Source organism: Trichomycterus rosablanca, chromosome 6 (assembly GCF_030014385.1).
Source record: "Trichomycterus rosablanca isolate fTriRos1 chromosome 6, fTriRos1.hap1, whole genome shotgun sequence".
Classification (NCBI taxonomy): Eukaryota; Metazoa; Chordata; class Actinopteri; order Siluriformes; family Trichomycteridae; genus Trichomycterus; species Trichomycterus rosablanca.
The window spans coordinates 47,479,181-47,501,865 of NC_085993.1; the positions used below are offsets into that span (position 1 = coordinate 47,479,181).

General features: G+C 41.6%; 1 protein-coding gene across 1 annotated transcript in view; it reads left to right on the forward strand.

Annotated features, from left to right (window-relative positions):
- The first annotated feature begins 393 nt into the window (after positions 1-393).
- brinp3a.1 (bone morphogenetic protein/retinoic acid inducible neural-specific 3a, tandem duplicate 1) overlaps positions 394-22,685 on the forward strand; it is a 56,520-nt gene continuing 34,228 nt past the window's right edge. The window contains exons 1-3 of the mRNA XM_062997068.1: positions 394-623; positions 20,710-20,897; positions 22,230-22,414. Coding sequence (XP_062853138.1) covers positions 394-623; positions 20,710-20,897; positions 22,230-22,414 — 603 coding nt within the window. The remainder of the gene's footprint in view (positions 624-20,709; positions 20,898-22,229; positions 22,415-22,685) is intronic.

Here is a 22,685-nt window from a genome sequence, read left to right on the forward strand (position 1 = left end):
AACTAATTCTATTGTTTATAATTTCATGGCTGGCACTGTGGTGGTGCAGTGGTACATTATTCTAGCTTATTACTAAAGGGATCCAGGGTTCAAATCCACAGTGCTGTTGTCAGCCAGTCGGGCGTCTACATACAGGCGTGATTGGCTATATCTGGGATGATGGCTGAGGTCCCACAATGGATTGATGTCCTGTCTGGGGTGTGATACTGCATAGCACCCAGTGACTCTAGGGAAACAAAACCCGCCGTGACCCCGACCAGGATATAACCATAATGTGTATCCACAAAAGGCTCGAGCCATGTCACTGGTGCCGTCTAACTTATTTTTTTTTTCTTCTAGCATTTTCAGGAGGTAAAGAAAGTCCTGAGAGAATGTGGAGTCGGGGGGTGAAGCATGAGCTGCCAGTGTGTTGCTTTTAGACTGGCGTGTCTCATGTGTCCATGGGAGTATATTTTATTAAGCCTTCACTGCTGGGTGGTAGCCTCGGCCGCGGGCTCCCGGGATGCTGCTGGTGCGTTCGGCTGGCTTCTGTCGGACAAAGGGCCTTTTCATCAAGCTCAGGAATTCACAGAGTTTGTGGAGCGCTACCAACAGGGCTTCACCACCAGATACAAAATTTACAGGTAGCTCTATCTCTTTATTTTTTTCTCTTTCTTTATGTTACAATGATATAAAATATTAGTGTCATTGTAACACCTTTGTACTATTTGCATGAAGATCAGCCATAACATTAAAACCACCTCCTTGTTTCTACACACACTGTCCATTTTATCAGCTCCACTTACCATATAGAAGCACTTTGTAGTTCTACATTCACTGACTGTAGTCCATCTGTTTCTCTGCATGCATTGTTGAATAACTGACTAATGTGCATATGAAAATATTCTTGAATGGATGAATATGGGTCATTTTCGACCCATGTTGTGCATTAGAAGGGGTTTGCTTAGCTTGTGCATCAAAGGGTTAATCCCATTCATTCTAGTAACACACAACCAGACCGTGTGATCGTTTACACATCGTATTAATAGCAAAATCCTGATTTTAATGCTGAAGAACACACAAGCAACACAACCTGATACAAATTGTGCTTTTTAAAACTGCCCTCGCAGGCAGGATCATTTTTTTGGGGGTTTTGGGGTGTGAATGGAAACTATCATCACCAGATGATAGGGTGTGACTCAGACTGCAGACGATGTGTTGATGGGGGTTGTGTTCGAGCATGGAGAATTACACGAAGCAACAGCGGCACAAAAATCTAAAAAAAATCAGAATGACTGACATGCATGTTTGACAGGCCCGGGTGCCAGTGTTGCCAGGCACAGATGGAGATGCCAACAGTGGGGTTAGTCAAACTTGATGGTCTGTACGGCTCAGCAAGTTTCTGAATGCTCAACTTCTCAGTTGCAAAAAAATAAAATAGGATAGTATGATAATGCAAATGCCAAACCTCCCTACGCTGGAGGGCTGGAATGCTAAAGTAGGTGTGTGTCTGTATACAGTGGTAGGGGTTTACATCATTTACAGATCTGCACTCAGATCAATACTGCATCTTGAAACACCCTACAGCACAGACACTAGATGTGAAGTAGGATTTATGGATTATATAGAGTGGATTCTGTCTCAGATAACTCATTAAAAATCACCTTTTAAACTGAGAACTGTGAATTACTGAGTGCCTTTGTGCACATAATGAGGTTAATGAGACATTTAAATGAAGTGAACATTAATACATAAGAGACAGAACAATGAACCTGTTAGCAATAGCTGAAATAATAGTTCAGATTGCTAAGAAATCATTTTACCTGCATCTAAAATTAGCTATTAATAAATATTCACAGACTGAATCTTTGACCTGTCATACACTAACACACACATAGCGCTTTTCCACCAAAAGAACCCTGGTTCTTAAACAGGTTCTGTTTAGGTTTCTTCGAACCTTGGTGTTTCGTAAAGAACCGACCTGCATTTCCACTAGTTTTTGGGAGCCAACCATGGCATTACACAACGGAAGTAAAGAGTAGTAACATGATGGTGGAGTGTGTAGAATACCTGCGAGCATTTGTGCCGTTGTTACAGATGTTCATTTTTTATGCAAAAAGCATCGCTCAACTATCAGTGATAAGAATACGTAGACGTGTTTGTCGCAGTTGTTGTTTTCTTTAGTTCATTAGCGCAAATAGCCGATTTGCTCAGCGCTCGGCTTGAGCGATAAAACATCACTAAAGTTCCACAACACGAACATCCATCTGTGTGAAATAACCATCAAATCCAGTCTAAAAGCTCCACATGTATCTGTGTTTAGCCGTATTAATTTCACGTGTGGTGTTTATGCAGCTCGGGGTTCTGAATCCGCTTCTCAAAAAAGCTTCACCTAAATAAAGCGTAATGTGGCTGAATGTACTAAAAGTACGACACAGAAACACTAAACTTCTCTCTGTTATTACTGGTTATAAGTGCTCTGTACTGCCCAAATTCATCAATCATTGTTTTAGTACAACAAGCCACGTTAAGCTTTATTTTTCACGTTAAGCGTTGTTCGTACTGTCCGGGTCACTTTTACCACGTCATATCACACAAGTCATCATTGTAAGAATATCAGTGAATATCAGCGGCAAACTGGCTCAATATTTAATCAGGTGAACCTTAAAAGATGAACGTGCAGCACAAACACGGTTTAGCAGCTTCTCATGTGAAAGCACCCAAACCTCTACACCATTACACGCCCACAGATGACGTCACGGTTTGCGCTGAAAAACCAAGTATTCTGTGGTGCCAGATTAGAACCCTAGTTCACTGTCGGGAACCTCTTTTTTCGGTGAAAACATGCAGAACCGGTTCAAAATCAAGGGGTTACAGTGCTAGTTAACCTTTTCACTACATCAGGGCTTTTTAAACTTTATTTCAGCCGATCCACATTATGTCCGCACCCAGGCAACACAAACAATGCATCTTACTCTTTGTTTTGCGCTGTACAGTCTGGTCCCACTTTGGTTTACAAGATGTAACACAGAGCCTCCACAAGGGGGCGATTGCGTACAAGTTCATTTTCTGGTTTTGTGCTGTTAAAATATTTAATTATTATTATTTTTTTCTGCAACCCATTTTTTGGCTCGTGACCCTTACCCTGGATTTAATAAGCTCTGCTCTACATGACCATGAATGTCACTAAATGGCATTAAGAATTCAAGACTAACTTCTAAATAAAAAGAAAGGGAATGTGCTTGTTCGGCCTAGCCAAACGTATTTATATAAATCCATATAAAAGATCTGCGTCTCATTAAGCGTAATTTGCTCCAGGTGGAAGAGCGTCTTACTAATCATGACCTCTTTACCAGATCTTTGCTGGCTTATCCGTTTTAACCTGTTGCTTCTGCGCTCTCTCTGAGATTGTGATACCAGGCATATGCCAGCATTCTTTATCTTTATTTTTTGTGAAGCTCTGGTGTTGTGGCGATGGCACCCCTATGTACAAACCCTATATACATGTGGATCCACACTGGACGCAGGCAGTATTAGTTGGTGGAGTGGCTGCTGCATTCATTTTATAGGCACTGCTGTTTTTTACTGTTTTTTTTTTACTAAATCATACTAAATTTTACTAAATGTACACCCACAGTTTGTAGAATATGTAAAAATGTTGTCTCTTGAGGTTTGCTTCAAAAACAAAAAGGTCTATATGGAGCATATATAGCGTGTTGATCTGTCTCTGAATCTGTGTATGACTAGAAATGCAAATTCCTCCCTGGGGATTTACAGCCAGTGTAGGCATGTGCTATTATGTGGGTCATCTTTTTAAACACTGTATATGGCGAAGGCCCCGTGATGGATTGGCATCCTGTCTGGGATGTGTCACCATGTTGTGCCCAGTGATTCTGGGCATGCAGCAAAGACAAAGCATGACGATTATATTGCATTTGCTATATCATTCATTTCAGTTTTGCAAATCTGTTTACAGTAGTGTTATTCACAGTGGTGATGGCATGGAAAAAGCAGTACAATGTTCTATTTTAGAACTGATGCTGATTCTTAGTGCATCTACTGGAGGAGCTCTGGGTAAGCTGATATGTGCTGTCTTCTTACAGAGAGAGAGATTAGCCTGTAGCATCTGAGAAACAGGAGCAGATTGCGAGTGAGTTGAGCTTGTCTTCTGCAAACTCTCATACCACAATTGTGCTTCATAAAACCCCCTATGACATGATTGTCAGGAACACTGAGCACTGAGTGTGTGAGACTTTTATTAAGAAGATTAGTTCCATATGTATTAAAATATTTTATTATGAAAATTTATTTTAGTGTCCCTTAGTTAAGGTCACATGCTTACATATAATTTTAAAGAGACATATGACATGACAGTCTTGGAATTAAAATAAATTCTTACACTTTTATGGCAATAGAAAACTTTTCGACTGCTTTTGTTTTTACTTTTAAATATACACTGACTAGGCATAACATTATGACCACTGACAGGTGAAGTAAATAACACTGATTATCTCTTCATCATGGCACCTGTTAGTGGGTGGGATATATTAGGCAGCAATTAGGTTGATGTGTTGGAAGCAGGAAAAATGGGCGAGCGTGAGGATTTGAGTGAGTTTGACAAGGGCCAAATTGTGATGGATAGACGACTGGGTCAGAGACGAGCTACTGTAGCTCAAATTGCTGAAGAAGTTAATGATGGTTCTGATAGAAAGGTGTCAGAATACACAGTGCATCACAGTTGCAGGGCTGATTTGGCAGCAAAAGGGGGACCAACACAATATTAGGAAGGTGGTCATAATGTTATGCCTGATCGGTGTATGTTCTGTGCACGTCAAATTAGACTTTGGCTTTAAAAAATAAACAACCATGAACAAAACTGTGCATTTAAATGCATAGACATATATATTTTGATAAAAATAAGTATTCAATCAGTTCAAATCAATGACATTCATTTTTTACTGGCTATTCCAGCTTTGAGATACCTGCTGTGAGAATGAATTAGCTTTCTGCAGCACTGTGCTTTAATTTAGATCCATAGCTTTAGGCATGTGGACTTTTTCCCAAGGTTAAAGTGCCCCTTTGATTCACTACCAATTTAAAACCCTCTATACATTCTCAGTGGGTTTAAGGTTTGACTAATTGTCTATACTACAGATGTAGCTTTACCTTCTCTTTATTATGCATATATACACTCACAGTCCATTTTATCAGCTCCACTTACCATATAGAAGCACTTTGTAGTTCTACAATTACTGACTGTAGTCCATCTGTTTCTCTGCATGCTTTTTTAACCTGCTTTTACCCTGTTCTTTAATAGTCAGGATCCCCACAGGACTACCACAGAGTAGGTATTATTTAGGTGGTGGATCATTCTCAGCACTGCAGTGACAATGACATGGTGGTGGTGTGTTAGTGTGTGTTGTGCTGGTATGAGTGGATCAGACACAGCAGCGCTGATGGAGTTTTACATAACGTGTCCACTCACTGTCCACTCTATTAGACACTCCTACCTAGTTGTATCACCTTGTAGATGTAAAGTCAGAGATGATCGCTCATCTATTGCTGCTGTTTGACTTGGTCATTTTCTAGACCATCATTAGTGGTCACATGACGCTGCCCAAGGGGTGCTGTTGGCTGGATATTTTTGGTTGGTGGACTATTCTCAGTCCAGCAGTGACAGTGATGTGTTTAAAAATTCCATCAGCACTGCTGTGTCTGATCCACTCATACCAGCACAACACACACTAACACACCACTACCATGTCAGTGTCACTGCAGTGCTGAGAATGACCACACAAATAATACCTGCTCTGTGGTGGTCCTGTGGGGGTCCTGACCATTGAAGAACAGGGTGAAAGGGGGCTAACAAAGCATGCAGAGAAACAGATGGACTACAGTCAGTAACTGTATAACTACAAAGTGCTTCTATATTGTAAGTGGAGCTTAATATGTGGAGATACACACATATAAAACATCACTTTGAGTTAAATTAGCATGAATACTGTATGAGCAGTAATTTACTTACCACCAGGCTGATTCTGGACACTAAAGCAGTGGAACAAATATCAGCTACACTACAGATTTGCTGATTAGAGCAAAAAAAAAAAAAAACCAAAATAATCCGGTTGCTCAGGGCAGGATTTAATACTGTGTACAGAGCATCAGAGATAAGTACTCTACAGCGTGAGCTGTTCAACAAGCAGCGATGGTCATAACTGAGTTTTTGAAACAACAATCAGTTTGCCAGAAACAAAAGGAAATTTTCAAATTACCTAAGGAACTAAAGAGATGAGAGTGTTAGGTTGGATTTGCAAACAGAAGATGCCAGCTGCTCCATCCACCAACATGCCATGACATGATTGCAGATTGATGCTTCTCCCTCTACCCCTAACTGGTAAATTGACCCAGGTGAATCGGATAACTGATTAGTTTAAGTTTAACTCTTTGTTCCCAACATCAGAATCTACAGCGTGAGCTGTTCGGCAAGCAGCGATGGTCATAATCGAGCTTCCAAAACAACAATCAGTTTGCCAGAAACAAAAGGAAATACTAAAAAACTAAGGAACTAAAGAGGTGAGAGTGTTAGGTTGGATTTGCAAACACCAGACTCCAGCTGCTCCATCCACCAATGTGCCATGACATGATTGCAGACTGATACAATTTCCGACTGATACAATTGCCTCAATTTCCTTCGGGATCAATAAAGTATCTATCTATCTATCTATCTATCTATCTATCTATCTATCTATCTATCTATCTATCTATCTATCTATCTATCTATCTATCTATCTATCTATCTATCTATCTATCTATCTATCTATCTATCTATCTATCTATCTATCTATCTATCTATCTATCTATCTATCTATCTATCTATCTATCTATCTATCTATCTATCTATCTATCTATCTATCTATCTATCTATCTATCTATCTATCTGATATTTCTTCCTCTACCCCTAACTGGCGAATTGACCCAGGTGAATCGGATAACTGATATGTTAAGTTTAGCTCTTTGTTCCCAACATCAGAATCTACAGTGTGCGCTGTTCAGCAAGTAGGGATGGTCATAATTGAGCTTCTGAAACAACAATCAGTTTGCCAGAAACAAAAGGAAACATTTGAACTAACTAAGGAACTTAAGAGGTGAGAGAGCTAGGTTGGATTTGCAAACGCAAGACATCAGCTGCTCCATCCACCAATATGCTGTGACATGATTGCAGACTGATGCTTCTCCCTCTACCCCTGAGGATAAGCATGATCGAGTTTTCAAAAAAACAATCAGTTTGCCAGAAACAAAAGGAAATATTAAAACTAACTAAGGAACTAAAGAGGTGAGAGTGTTAGGTTGGATTTGCAAACACCAGACGCCAGCTGCTCCATCCACCAATGTGCCATGACATGATTGCAGACTGATGCTTCTCCCTCTACCCCTAACTGGTAAATTGACCCAGTTGAATCAGATAACTGATTAGTTTAAGATTAGCTGTTTGTTCCCAACAATTCCCAACCACAAAGCAATTAAAACGCAAGGGCGAGATAAAAAAATTATAATAAGTAGGTAATAATAATAATATCAATACAAATGTAATAATAAAATAAGAATTATGAGAACAAATATAGAATACATTATATGAAAATATCACAATAAAATAATTCAATTTAAACTACTTAGGATTTAAGTTTCCAGATGTTGCAGTGTATTCAAGAGTCTGATGGCAGTTGGAAAGAAGCTTTGAAAGAACCTAACAGTACTGCACACTGCACCGTAAGCTGTGGTATCTCTTACCCGAGGGTAAGAGGGAAAACAGGCAGTGACAGGCGTGTGTTTATGCTTTCATGATGCTGGTGGCTCCTAACAGGTGGCATTTTCTGGCCAAGTCCCTAATAGGTAGGAACGTGGTCCCAATGTTTCATTCCACTGTCTTTACCCCTCTCCTCAGGGCTTTTTTTCTGTCTGAGACAATACAGCCCTCAAACCACAGAGAAATGTAGCTGCTCAGAATGCTCTGTGGTGCGGATCTGTGGTGCCTCTGTAGAAAGTGATGGGGATTGATGTGTTCAGATGTGGTCTCTTCAGCTGCTACAGGAAATGCAGACACTGGTGGTGTTGATGTGGGGGTGTGCAGGGACCAGGTACTATTATCATCAACCAGCATCTTTAGGAACTTGTGATCAGGGTTTGAGTGGGGCGTTTCCCTCTGAAGTTTATCACCATCTTTTTTGTCATCCTGAATGAGACCCACAATAGTTATAGTGTAGTATAGTGTCATCTGCATACTTTATGATGTGGTTAGTACTGAACCTGGCACAACAGTCATATGCCATCAGGGTAAATCAAAGGGGGGCCCAAGATACATAATCATATTGCCTACCCACACAGATTGAGGTCTGTCTGTGAGAAAGTCCAGTGTTTGGTTGCACAGGGGAATACACAGTCCCAGTAAGCCCAGTTTGTAGACTGCAATCAAGAAACAATATCCGTACAAACGTATTCTTGTTCTCCAGATGTTCCAGGCTCAGCTGGAGTGCAGTGAATAAAGCATCCTCAGTGGAGCGATTTAGGTAGTAGGCAAACTGCAGTGGGTCAAGTGGGGGTGGTAGAACAGATCGTAAAATTGTCTTTGATGAGCCTTTAAAGATCTATATTACACCGATGAGGCATAACATTAAAACCACCTTCTTGTTTCTACACTCACTGTCCATTTTATCAGCTCCACTTACCATATAGAAGCACTTTGTAGTTCTACAATTACTGACTGTAGTCCATCTGTTTCTCTACATACCTTTTTAGCCTCCTTTCATGCTGTTCTTCAATGGTCAGGACCCCCACAGGACAACTACCAGTAGGTATTATATGGGTGGTGAATGATTCTCAGCACTGCAGTGACACTGACATGGTGGTGGTGTGTAAGTGTGTGTTGTGCTGGTATGAGTGGATCAGACACAGCAGTGCTGATGGCGTTTTTAAACACCTCACTGTCGCTGCTGGACTGAGAATAGTCCACCAACCAAAAATATCCAGCCAACAGCGCCCCATAGGCAGCGTCCTGTGACCACGAATGAAGGTCTACAAGATGACCAACTCAAACAGCAGCAATAGATGAACGATCATCTCTGACTTTACATCTACAAGGTGGACCAACTAGGTTTAACTATTTAAAAACTCTATCAGCGCTGCTGTGTCTGATCCACTCATACCAGCACAACACACACTAACACACCACCACCATGTCAGTGTCACTGCAGTGCTGAGAATGATCCAACACCCAAATAATACCTGCTCTGTGGTGGTCATGTGGGGTCCTGACCATTGAAGAACAGGGTGAAAGCAGTCTAAAAAGGTATGTAGAGATATAGATGGACTCTCTTTCCTGGCCTTCGTGATCATTGATGATCCATGGCGACACGGTGGATAGTAGCTCTGTACATTCTTCTGTCTTCAGCCATTTTGATTAACGTTGATATTGTAGTGTTCATTGTCTCGTTGATGTTGTCGATCCATCGTGTTGCAGGCCTTCCACGTCCGCGTTTTCCACTAACTTTGCCGAGCATGATATATTTCTCCAGTTATTGGTGTCTAGCAATAAGTACGATAGTCGTATCTTTGTACTTTTGCTCGTAATCTCATTTCAGGTTTGATTTCGTCCAGTATCGATTGGTTAGTTCTCCTGGCTGTCCATGGCACTCGGAGAATCCTTCTCCAACACCACATCTCAAAACTGTCTATCTTTTTCCAATCAGTCTTCTTGATTGTCCAGCTTTCACATCCATACATAATAGTTGGGAGCACCAGACAGTTTACTAGTCGTACCTTGGTTCTAAGTCTGATGTCTTTGCATTTCCATACTTTGTCCATATCTTTCAGTGCTGTCTTGCCCATAGCGATTCTTCGTCTGATTTCTTCTGTATTCGAGGCCTTGTTGTTTGTGATTGATCCGAGCAGGGTGAAATCATTGACTATTTCAATGGTTTCCCCATCTATCTCAAATTCATCCATGTTGTTTGTGGCCAGTAATTTTGTCTTCTTTATATTCAGTGTCACTTTGACTATCAGATCTCGGAGGTCTTCTTTGCTTTCGGCCAGTATAGTTGTGTCATCAGCATACCTCAGATTGTTCACTGTTCTGCCGCCTATTTTGATGCCTCGGTCATCTTCATACACCCCTGCATTACGCATGATCTGTTCCGTGTATAGGTTGAATAGTTGCGGCGATAGGATGCAGCCTTGCCTGACGCCCTTGCCAATCTGGAACCAATCGCTGTCACCATGTTCCGTTTGTACTGCTGCTTCTTGGCCACTGTAGATGGACTACAGTCAGTAATTGTAGAACTACAAAGTCCTTTCATATTGTAAGTGGAGCTGATAAAATGGACAGTGAGTGTAGAAACGAGGAGGTGGTTTTAATGTTATGGCTGATCGGTGTATATTAGAGGTGAGAGCTATTGGGTGATAGTTGTTTAAACTGGTAACTATATGATTTTTGGCACTGGGACGATGATTAGGGTTTAAGAACAGGATGGGACAATGGCTTGACTCAGAGAATGTTGAATATGACTGTAAGAACATGAGTAAGTGGGTATGCACACTGCTTAAGCAAGCAGCCTGGGCAAGACGTAGTACTTAGCCCACATGGTGTGAAGTGGTTTTATCGCTGGTGTGCCGTTTAATGCCTCAAACTGTCCAAAGAAATTATTGAGGTTATTGAGAAAGTCGATTGTGTCAACACGGAACTGGGGAGCTATTTTTTGTTGGTTTGTTTAATTGGGCTTTATGTGTTAAATGCCTGATGGCAATGTTACACAGAGGCAATACAAAAGGAAGTTTATTTACAAGACCAGAGGGAGAGTGTGTACTGAATGGAGCTGAATGTAGTGGAACCAGGCCCTGGTTAATTGTCTCATTTTTTATGGTTCAAGGCATGCAGATCTCGGGAGAGTTCTTGTACTTGTGTTGGTAGAACATGCAAGGACAAAACGCTTACTCTTTTTTTAGCCACTGATGTGAGATGCTTGGCTAGTTCAGGATACCAGGTCTATTCATCTGCTTTAAACAGATGAACTGATTAGTTAGAGAATGGCAAAATATTTACATCCTAAGGGGGCCTTAGTGAGCCTAGAGGGGAATCACATTGAACTTGATAAAGTAAAAAAGAAACACATGTGATGAGATGGGAAAATCAATAGGATATTGGCATATAGGAGATCTCTTGTGATGTCATAAACTACTTTTACTTACTGTTGGGTCTTTGAGAATGAACAAATATTGGATTTTCCAACCACAAAAGTGCAAAGATCAACGGACGGTGACTATGAAAGATTCCGATTTAGGTGTCAAGTGCAGATCACAACACCTTTTGTTAATCTTGCTAAAAGTGTAAAAATAATAATATAACCCGTGTTAAAGGGGTCCCAGATTTTTTTTTTTAAACACAGGGGTGTCTAAGAGAAAAACTGGTTAAGAACTGCTGACTGCTCTGACCCGTGCGCAGTCTTTAGCGGACCCCTTCTTTTCACCCATGCATTCTGCACAGACGCCTCTATCTGCTAACCAGGTCCCTTGCACAGCGTATGAAGACCTCACCCACATAGTCCGGTCATTGGCGCTGGTGTGCTAACAGAATATCCAAACTAATATGTTTTAATAGTTAGAGGTGGCAGCAGTAGTTAACAACACCATAAAATAATCTTAAATAACCAATAAAGTTTTTTTAAACATTAGGATTCGATGGGAAACACAGTGGTTAATTGCGCTAACCCACTACCACAGCAATCCAGGATTCAAATCATCCACATACAGACATAATTAGCTATACCTTAAGAGGGTTGGATGGCAGAGCCCCCACATTGGATTGACGTCCTGTCCAGTTTGTGTTAATACATTGCATCTAGTAATTACAAAAACACCTGACCCACCATGACTGGGATAAATCATCATAAAGCATAAAAAAAAAAGATTTAATAGGCTTATATCAGGTGCACACTGCAGCCAGCATAACAACTTTTATAATAATGAGCGACCCCTCAAATAAAGAGAAATGTTACTGATTTTGCACAGGATCGCTCTCACGTCAATATCCTTCTTTTACAATAAAAATTCATATATAACTAGACATAACATTATGACCACTAACAGGTGAAGTGAATAACACTGATTATCTCTTCATCACGGCACCTGTTAGTAGGTGGGATATATTAGGTAGCAAGTGAACATTTTATCCTCAAACTTGATGTGTTAGAAGCAGAAAAAATGGGCAAGCGTGAGGATTTGAGCGAGTTTGACCAGGGCCAAATTGTGATGGCTAGACAATTGGGTCAGAGCATCTCCAAAACTGCAACTCTTGTGGGGTGTTCCTGGTCTGCAGTGAACAGTATCTATCAAAAGTGGTCCAAGGAAGGTACAGTGGTAAAATGGCGACAGGGTCATGGGCGGCCAAGGCTCATTGATGCACGTGGGGATCCGATCCAACAGACGAGCTACTGTAGCTCAGATTGCTGAGGAAGTTAATGCTGGTTCTGTCAGAATACACAGTGCATCACAGTTTGTTGCATATGGGGCAGCAAAAGGGGGACCAACACAATATTAGGAAGGTGGTCATAATGTAATGCCTCATTGGTGTATTTTACATTTAAGCCCGTGTATAAAAAGAGAATATAATGCTTAATATAATATAAAAAGGTGTGTGTGTGTGTGTGTGTTTGTGTTGATGCTCAGAAATACATACATTTAAGTCATTGTAACTGATTGAACTATACGTGTTATTTTAAATGTAATGAAACAAATCGTCAGTGTGTCAGTATTTCTCAAGGCTTGTTGTTAATCCTGAAAGACTTCCATCCTTCAAAAGCTTGCAATAAAGCTAAGTACCTTTGGCCAAGAGCATCCTATTATAATACCTCGACAGTGAAGTGCTTTCATTATATAGTATTATTGTTTACAGGCACTCTGACATCCTCTTTGATAGATACAGTGTCTAATTTTATTCCTAATCCAGTATTATTATTATTCAGCCAATGTGGCCTGTACGACTACAAAGTGAACAGGGAGAAATGTATGATGATTATAAATAATTACTTCACACTGTCCTTGGCTTGACTTTTCTTATCACCTGCACCAGACAGATATCGCTGAATTGTTTATTACGGCCATAGCTGTACCCAGCTAATTCATGCTTTTAAAGCATTTGGGAAACATTCTGTACAAATCTCAGAGATTCTCCATGTGATTAAATTGATTCCCATCATTTTGCTATATTGTGTGCGTAGTAGTCCATCGATTATGGATGACGACAATGTACTGTAGTCATTTATTATTGGTTTTTGTCATGTGAACCCGTAGGTGGCTGCGAAGGCCAAAGTCCGATGCACTTGGTCTATTACAGTGTAGACAACGAGGGCCGACCTCTGGAATTCCCGCGGCCTCATGACGCTTTGCGTGACGTTTTTGATCGGCATCAAACCATTCATTTAGAAAGTTATGTAGACCTGCTTGGCATAGGGATCTCCACTCATCTCTGTCGACTGCCTTGGCTTCCAAGTTAGATGGTTTGATGTTGCATTTGAGCAGAATTGCTTTAATGTGGTCCATATACCGCTTCTTAGGACGGCCGACTGAAGGCTTCACCATAGAATAGCCGGCGGGGAAGCCGTTTTTCGGGCATTTGAATGAAATGTCATACCCAGCGTAGTTGTCTCTTTTATGTATCTAAATAATGAATGCCCTTTTATTTCTGAGGTAGGTACAAACTATGCAAAACAATTTTGAATTAAGCCCACTTTGGCTGAAAAACCCCGAATTTGGCAACCAGGCGTATAGCACCAGTGACGTCAACAAGGTGAGGTGTATAGCGCCAGTGTCCTCTGCTGTTTAAAGTGAATATCGATTCATTTTACATGTCAAATCGATTTGAATCGTGGAATTTTTGAATTGGTTATTAACTGTATTGTGGTGAATCGTTACATCCCTAGCAGTAAGTGTTCGGCTGGAGTTATGCTGGCCTTGTTTAGAATTTCCGCATACGGTATTCTGTGCCATAATCGAATGCCAAGGATGCTCCGCAGGCAGCGACCATGGTAATCTTCAAGCGCTTTGATGTGTTTCCGATATGGGGTCTGTGTCTCGCATCTATATATTAACATTGTTTTATTGCATATAGTTTTTGCATGTAAATGTTTTGGCATCTGAGGGATTAAAGGATTTAAAGCATTTTCTAGTATTGTTTGTCATGGCTGTTCTTATGTTGATCTTATCTGTTTATTTAAACTAAATTTTGGTCTTATGTCTGTTTGTAACACACCTGGGTTTCAGCTTCTGCAATTTCCTTATTTGAATCATATAATGACAATAAAGCCCTTCTGATTTGTATTTGACGACCATCTCTGAACCGGGGAGGGGGCCTGAGAGTACATCTCTCACCATCTTACAACGCCGTAATTGGAGCTTTACCCCAATCATGTGTGAAAGACACACATGACCATTGTAATTAATGGTCATTGTGAATTTCATATGGACCTGATCACCAGTTCCATTGTTATGCAATGGGTGGTGATCAGTTGTTATGCAAATCAACTGCATATAAGGTTGAGGTATTCAACACCAGCTCAGACTGAAGAAGTCATTCGGATTGAGTGATGAAACGTATCTCTACAACAAACTTGTGTCCAGATGAACTGATTCAACTTTGTGGATATTTGTTATGAAGCTCTTAATGATTTAAGTTCTTTGTACAACGATTTATTGCTCTGTATTCTTAGCTGAAGTGAATGCATAATTGTATTTTCATCATTTAGAGAATTAAGAGTACTGGCACTCAGATATGAATTCGCTCACCACATGGGGACCTGGGTTCTTCTGGCCAGGCTCTCAACAGACACAACTGGCCAAGTCTGAGAGAGGGAGAGCCAAATTTGGAGTAATTCTTTTTTTTTTTTTTTTTTTTTTTGGCCAATGCAAATACAGACCTGTTTTGGTGGTTCTTGAATTACATCTGATTATATACATCTGTGGGTTTTCTAACTGACTTTGGCAAAAGACAACTGTTTCATGTAAATTGTATTGGTCTTAGTAAATACACTTCTATTAAAGAGGCAAAGATAAGTCACCAGCTATAGTCAGTCATTACTAACAGCTTATGAAAAATCCTCTCCTACACTTTACTTTTTTTTCCCATTTAATTTATACTTACCAACCTCACCTTATCTACAACATATAAACAGATGTGCCATAACTTTATAACTTTGATGATAGTTACTTGTAGTGCACACATGAACGATTTTGATAAGGGCTAAATTGTTATGGCTTGATGACTGAGTTGAAGTATTAACAAAGCAGCAGGAGGTTGTTGGGTGTCCAGATGACATAAAGGCTGTGGTGTATGGTATGAACCAACAGAATGGCTAATATGGTTCTAATTGTAGATCATTTTAATGCGACTGATGAGGTGCAAGTGTCGCAAGTGTTTATGGGGCTCCTCTGACCCAGGCCAAAGTACTCATGCTTACCTATGTTTAGTTTTGAAAGCACCCACAATGGACACAATGGGTGTGTTCGAAAACCTAGTGAGCTCTCTACATAGACGGCATTTTACGTCATCCTGTGTGCGCTCCCGAGAAGGAGGCTGTTCAAAATCCTAGATGCCTTAATATGCTCACTAGTTAGGCATCTTAAAATTTCAATGCTATTTTGACTCAAGAACGAGTGAGCATGCGAAGCGTCCTTAGTGATCAAGGCAATCCCAGCATTTAGTGCGGCACCAATTTTCTCACAGAAAAAAAAAAAAGTATATTATTTTTAAACGTACATAAATTATTATTGATTTTTAATTTCTATAAACTTGCACAAGTGGCATTTATGCAAATTCAGGCTTGTCAGCGAATGTAACCGTTTTTGGTACATAGAGGGAGATGTTAGTTGACATGCTAGCGCGCTGTGCCACCCCATTCCATTGGTTCGAATGGCATAAGGCTAACTGTTAGCTTAGTAAGCGAAAACTGATGGAATCGCTGTCTAAGTAGCGCATTCGAATAACCTGCCTTATAAGTCCTTGACTTATTAGAATCCTCTCTACTTAGGAAGCTGCCTATGTAGGCAGTAAGACAACGAGGCAGCTCACTAGGTTTTCGAACACACCCAATGTCATAAGAAGTGAACAACAGAGCAAAGAAGAAGGTTGACTGGTCAGATGAACACCCAGGCATGTTTGCATTGTTTACCTGTGCAAGAAATCAACCCAGAATGCATTGTAGAAGCTGAATGACCTGTTTGGGTCATTGCTAATGTTAGTTAGTTGGGTGTACCTAATGTTTTTGCACATCAGTGTATGCGGGCCAATGTGGCACAGCGAAAAAGTGTGGTAGCCCACTACCGCTGAGACCCGGGAATCTGGAGTTTGAACCTCAGTGGTGCTGTGTGTCGGCCAGTCCAGCACCTACACAGACATTTCTGGCCAAAACGGCCTAGCCACTGGGAGGTACACTTGTCAGTGTGCTCTCAGTGCCAGTCCCAAGGTTGCATCAGGAAGGGCATCCAATGTAAAAACTTTTTATATACATGTGTACAGTACAATAAAAATCTTTAACTAAAGCTTTGAATTATTTACTGGAGGCTGGAATCAGTCTACAACTATACATAACATTATGACCACTGATATGTGAAGTGAATAACACTGATTATCTCTTCATCACGGCACCTGTTAATGGGTGCAATATATTAGGCAGAAAGTAAACATTTTATCCTCAAGTTGATGTGTTAGAAGGAGGAAAAATGGACAAGCGTGAGGATTTCAGCAAGTTTGACAAGGGCCAAATTGTGATGGCTAGACGACTGGGTCAGAGCATCTCCAAAACTGCAGCTCTTGTGGGGTGTTCCCGGTCTGCAGTGGTCAGTATCTATCAAAAGTGGTCCAAGGAAGGAACAGTGGTAAACCGGCGACAGGGTCATGGGCGGCCAAGGCTCATTGATGCACGTGGGGAGCGAAGGCTGGCCCGTGTAGTCCGATCCAACAGACGAGATGAAGAAGTTAATGCTGGTTCTGATAGAAAGGTGTCAGAATACACAGTGTATCACAGTTATGGGGCTGTTTTGGCAACAAAAGGGGGTCCAACACAATATTAGGAAGGTATATAATGTTATGCCTGATCAGTGTATACAGCATCACTGGAGCTTAGAAGGTCAAAAGCCTTAATCAAGGGTCCAACAGTGGCTATATGGCAGAGCAAGGATTTAATTCCACAACCTTCTAGTTGATAACCCACAGCTCTACCCACTAGACTACCACTGACCCAGTGCTGACTAGATCTGCTGTGGTTACCCCAACTACCAGAACAGCTGACCAAGGAGAACCCAAGACATGCACATTCCCCCTAGATATGTGTGAATTATTCAGACGCAGACCTAAACATAGCCATAACAAATGCTTGATCATTATTCTATCCTCCAAGTATTCCTCTGCCTCTCATGCCAACAACTTGCTAATGCAGCAGCAACAAGGTAACTTAACACTGGCCCTCCCTCCTTAACACACAGCCCATTTTGAGTGTATAGCGCCCTGGCCAGGCTCGTGGCACTGATGAGATTCACAGGCTGACAGTTTTAATCAAAATGTGTTTTGCACAATGAACCAATTAATTCATATTCCTGTTTGTAAAGAGAAGCTAAGCAGGAAACCATCTGCCACATTTTTACAGGAAGCTCATTTTTCAAAGCTGCAGTGTTGTCAGAGAGTAATGGAGGCAGTCTCGCTGGCTTCCTGTGAGTGACGGTGTTAGTTTAGTTTTGGCCTCCATGTTTCACAGGAGCATGTTCTTTCTGTTGACTCGGTGTAGCCAGAGCTCTCAGTGGGGAAGCATGGCAGGTAGTTCTTCAGCCAGCTCAGTTCTGCTGAGTCTCTCTGAGTCTCTGCACCACAAGCTCGGTGCTGGATTAACCTCCGGGTCCATCCATGACCGTCCATCAAATCATTGTGCTCCGACGTAACGTCAATCACCTTTATCAATCTCTGCTTCTCTGTCGGCCCTCTGGCGCTCTGCATCAGCCGCAGGAGTAATTATTACTCTTCATTATGCAAATTTACAAGAGTGCCAGTGCTGAGAGAGAGCGCTGTGTCTGAAACAGAAGGCAGCTGACTCTGCTCCTGAGGGGAAGCATTTAGATCGCTACAATGGTACCTGTAATCAAATGGTTTGAGACAGGCGGCTTTGAGGCAGCAATACGTCAAAATCTTGATGGGATTGTGACTGCAGGTTATCATTTGCAAGCTTCAAAATCATTAGATGACTCAAAAACATAAGAGATGAACTAAAAACTAATGATCAGCCATAACATTAAAACCACCTCCTGTTCATTTTATCAGCTCTACTTACCACATAGAAGCACTTTGTAGTTCTATAATTACTGACTGTAGTCCATCTATTTCTCTACATACTGTTTTAGCCTGCTTACCCTGTTCTTCAATGGTCAGGACCCCCACAGGACCACTACAGAGCAGGTATTATTTGGGTGGTGGATCATTCTCGGCACTGCAGTGACACTGACATGGTGGTGGTGTGAGAGTGTGTGTTTTGCTGGTATGAGTGGATCAGACACACCAGCGCTGATGGAGTTTTTAAACACCTCACTGTCACTGCTGGACTGAGAATAGTCCACCAACCAAACATATCTAGCCAACAGCGCCCCATGGGCAGCGTCCTGTGACCACTGATGAAGATCTCAAAAATGACCAACTCAAACAGCAGCAATAGATGAGCGATCGTCTCTGACTTTACATCTACAAGGTGGACCAACTAGGTAGGAGTGTTTAATAGTCCATCAGCGCTGCTGTGTCTGATCCACTCATACCAGCATGTGAGGCCAGTCTCACTCATGGAGAGTCACACACTGATCTTCAGGTGGTTAACCAGGGTCCTTACACAGCGGCAAAGACTCTACCCTCTTATTAGTCTGTACTCTTCCCACACAGTAAGGCAGGAATCCTACGATCTGATGTGAAAGGTGGTAGCCTATGACAATTTGTCAATAACTTATTAGTCAGTTGTTTTAATGGCATTTTTACATAACTAATTACCCTCATGTCTCTGAATACTACTCTAAAAGGATCTCCTTGTTCCTCCACTTCTGTACAGGTGCCTTGTTCTACTTACCAGGGTCCTTACACAGCGGCAAAGGCTCTACCCTATTATTAGTCTGGGCTTTTCCCACCCAGTAGACTTAGTGGCCAATTTTGTCAGCTACAGTCACTGCCAAATGTGTCTGCTAGGGACGCCCAACCAACCGGTAGCAGAGCTGAGATTCAAACTCGAGGAGTTTAGAATCCCAGCACTGATGTGCTAGCAGAATGTTCCGCTATGCCATCTGGGTGAGTTCCTTTGGGAATTTGTGCACATTAAGTGAACAGTGAATTTGTAAATTAAGGGAAAAAACCCTCTTGACAAGAATGGCGAAGCAGGGCAGGAATCCTATGATCTGATGTGAAAGGTGGCAGCCTATGACAGTTTGCCAGTTTATTGGAAACTCAATAACTTTTTAGTCAGTTGTTTTAATGGCATTTTGACATAACTAATTACCCTCCTGTCTCTGAATACTACTCTAAAAGGATCTCCTTGTTCCTCCACTTCTGTACAGGTGGTTCGGGCTACTAACCAGGGTCCTTACACGGCATTAGAGACCCCATCCTCTTTTTAGTTTGGTCTTTTTCCACCCAGTAGACTTAGTGGGCAGTTTTTTCAGCTACAGGCACTGCCAAATGTGTCTGCTAGGGACGCCCAGCTGACAAGTAGCAGAGCTGAGATTCAGACTCGAGGAGTTTAGAATCCTAGAACTGGTGTGTTGACAGAATATTCCGCTATGCCATCTGGGTGAGTACATTTGGGGATTTGTGCACATTCAGTGAAAAGGAATCTTATGATCTGATGTGAAAGGTGGCATTCTATGACAGTTTGCCAGTTTATTGGGAACTCAATAACTTTTCAGTCATGTAATTCTTCCAGTGTTGCTTTAATGGCATTTTTGACATAACTAAACTCCCTCTTGTCTATGAATACTACCCTAAAAGGCAACACTATTTTTGATTTAGACACACCCAATGCATCTGGCCCATTTGTTCGTGTCGTATCACGCTCTGCTCTTGCTTCGCCATTCAGCTCCACCCCTCTCGTAATTGCCTGCACCTGTGTCTGATTTATAATAGCATCAGTGTCTCTGTATGAATAGTCTCAGTTCACACACTGTGCAACACAAAGTCCTGCTTATGTTCATTAGCAGCCACATAAAACATCACATTAAATAACCTTCGATTCCAGCATTAAAAAGGCCAGTAGGGGAGGACAGCTGGGTTTGCAAAAGTTGGCACAATTCCTAGAGGCAGAGCTGGAACCTAATGGCACTCTTTTTTCAGGACAAAATAGTACAAAAGAGATTCAAAAAGCCGAGACTGGGGTCATACAGTTATCACATCTTCCCCCCAGCAGGTCCTGCTGTATCTGAATGCCTTTGCTTCTTGAACTCAAGCTGTGTGAGCATTTTCTGTCTGTCATTTTGTCATTTTAAACTTTTACTGCAGTAAAAGCTCCATTTCTACAAAGGCTCTTTAAAGCTTTTGGAGCGAGACAGAAAACAGTCACTCAGCAGTCAGCCCTGTTTCACGGCTGTACCACTTTTGGTGGCAGTGAAGGTCGTTTCCTAATAGTCATCTATGTGCATGTGTGTGTGTGTGTGGGTGCCTGTGCTATATTTCAGAGAGTTCGGACGTTGGAAGGTGAACAGCTTGGCTCTGGAAAGAGAAAACAATGGCATTGGTTTGCCCCTGGACCCGGAGTTCATGCAGACCATCAGGCAGCTGGGCCGCCGTCCAACCCTCAGTGCCATCACTGACAACATCATCAGAAAGTACGGAACACACTTCCTGTCTTCAGCTACACTGGGAGGTATTTGAACAAATATATTTTCTGGTATATTTTTGTTTGTTTTGTTTTAGGAAATTGGGACAGTATATGTTCTAATTGACTTGGGACTTATGTCATTACAATAAAAACAAGATGCTCGGATTGCGCAGAGGTAAAAACACGCTAGCACACCAGAGCTGCCATCTTGAACTTGTGAGTTTAAATCATAGCTATGCTATCAGCAGCCTGGGTGCCTATACAAACAATGATTGGCTTGTCCGAGTGCTGTAGTTATGACTTCTGCAGGCTGCAGGCTGACAGTGCATGCACTATGAGACATGGGTAATGGAGTTTGGTGAGTTACTCAGTGCCCGATACGGATCTCATGCAGTAGTAGAAGAAGAGAAATGCCTATTGGGTAATTGGATATTACTAAATTGGGAGAGAAATTGGGGGAAAGTGCATAAAAGATTCCCTACTGGATAGTTAGGATGCATTCAAATGAGAAGTGACGCAAATCTGCATTTGGGTGGAATAACCGTCAAATTCACTATGAGAGCATCTACATACATTTGTGTTTAGCTGGATTTTTCTCACTGTTTCACTTTTAAACTTATTATTATAGCTTGAGGTTCTGATAAATTGTGAGAATCAGCCTCTGTGAGAATCAGAGTCCATAACGCTTGTCATTAGAAAACATGGTTTAATGTACTTAAAGAACGACATAGGATTATTAAACTTATTTTAATAGTTACTGGTTATATGTTTTCCCCATTAATTGAATTCCTCTGTCATTGTTTTAGTACAATAAGTGACGCTCAGTTTTGTTCTCGTTAAGCATTGTTCGTTCTGCCCGAGTCACTTAAGACTACGTGACATCAAACAGTTCGTCTCATTGGAGGTGCTTTGAAAAGGTCAGTGCCCACCTGAGCCAAAGTTCAATCAGGTGAACTTTGAGCGCCGCAACAAGTGCGAAAATCTCAAACCTAACGTGGCAAATGTATGCCTAGGGAAGCGCAGCGGTAAGCTAAGCAGCACCGCCACCCTCCAAAGCGCAAAAGTGGTTTTGCCGCTTTTCATGTGAATGCGCCCTTAGAAGTAGACATCAAGGGTTGAAAGGAGTCTTTGGCTTCCAAATAAAAATATGATAAAAGTCGACCCACCAGTCTGTTTACTGTTCCCATATTTCCTAACATCATTTATCATTGAACAGTGGCCTATAATAGTAGGTTTATAATCTAATAAAATCCTCTTGTATCTTTTCTCACTGGCCAGGGAATTTCCAATGCATCTTTTCACTTTTAATGTCCTACCCACATTTCTGCCCCGCCCTCCTGAGCTTTTCCTCTTCTTTTATTTGTTGCTTTGTTGCAGGTGGAGAGGCTTTAACTATATTTGTTGACAAGAGGAGGCTGAGCCGGACGGTGGACCTGACTGACTCCAACAGTACGGCTGTGACACTGGAGGCTCTTCACCAGCTGGCCGCCTCATATTTCATAGACCGAGAGAGCACACTGCGCAAACTGCACCACCTCCAGATCGCCTCCACCGCCATCAAGGTAACCCCGCGGCCCAGATGCATACAGAGCCGGGGACCTGACCCCCAGTCTTCAGTGTCTATATTTAGGTCTGAGTTACAGCTAGAATGCAGCTGCGTGTTCTGGAGGGAGAGTGGATGCTGGGGGGAAGGGTTTTGGCTTTTGAGGTGTATGGTGGATGACGACATTAATTAGTTAATACACTGATCAGCCATACCAATAAAACCACCTCCTTGTTTCTACACGCACTGTCCATTTAATCAGCTTTTATCATAGGAGCACTTTGTAGTTA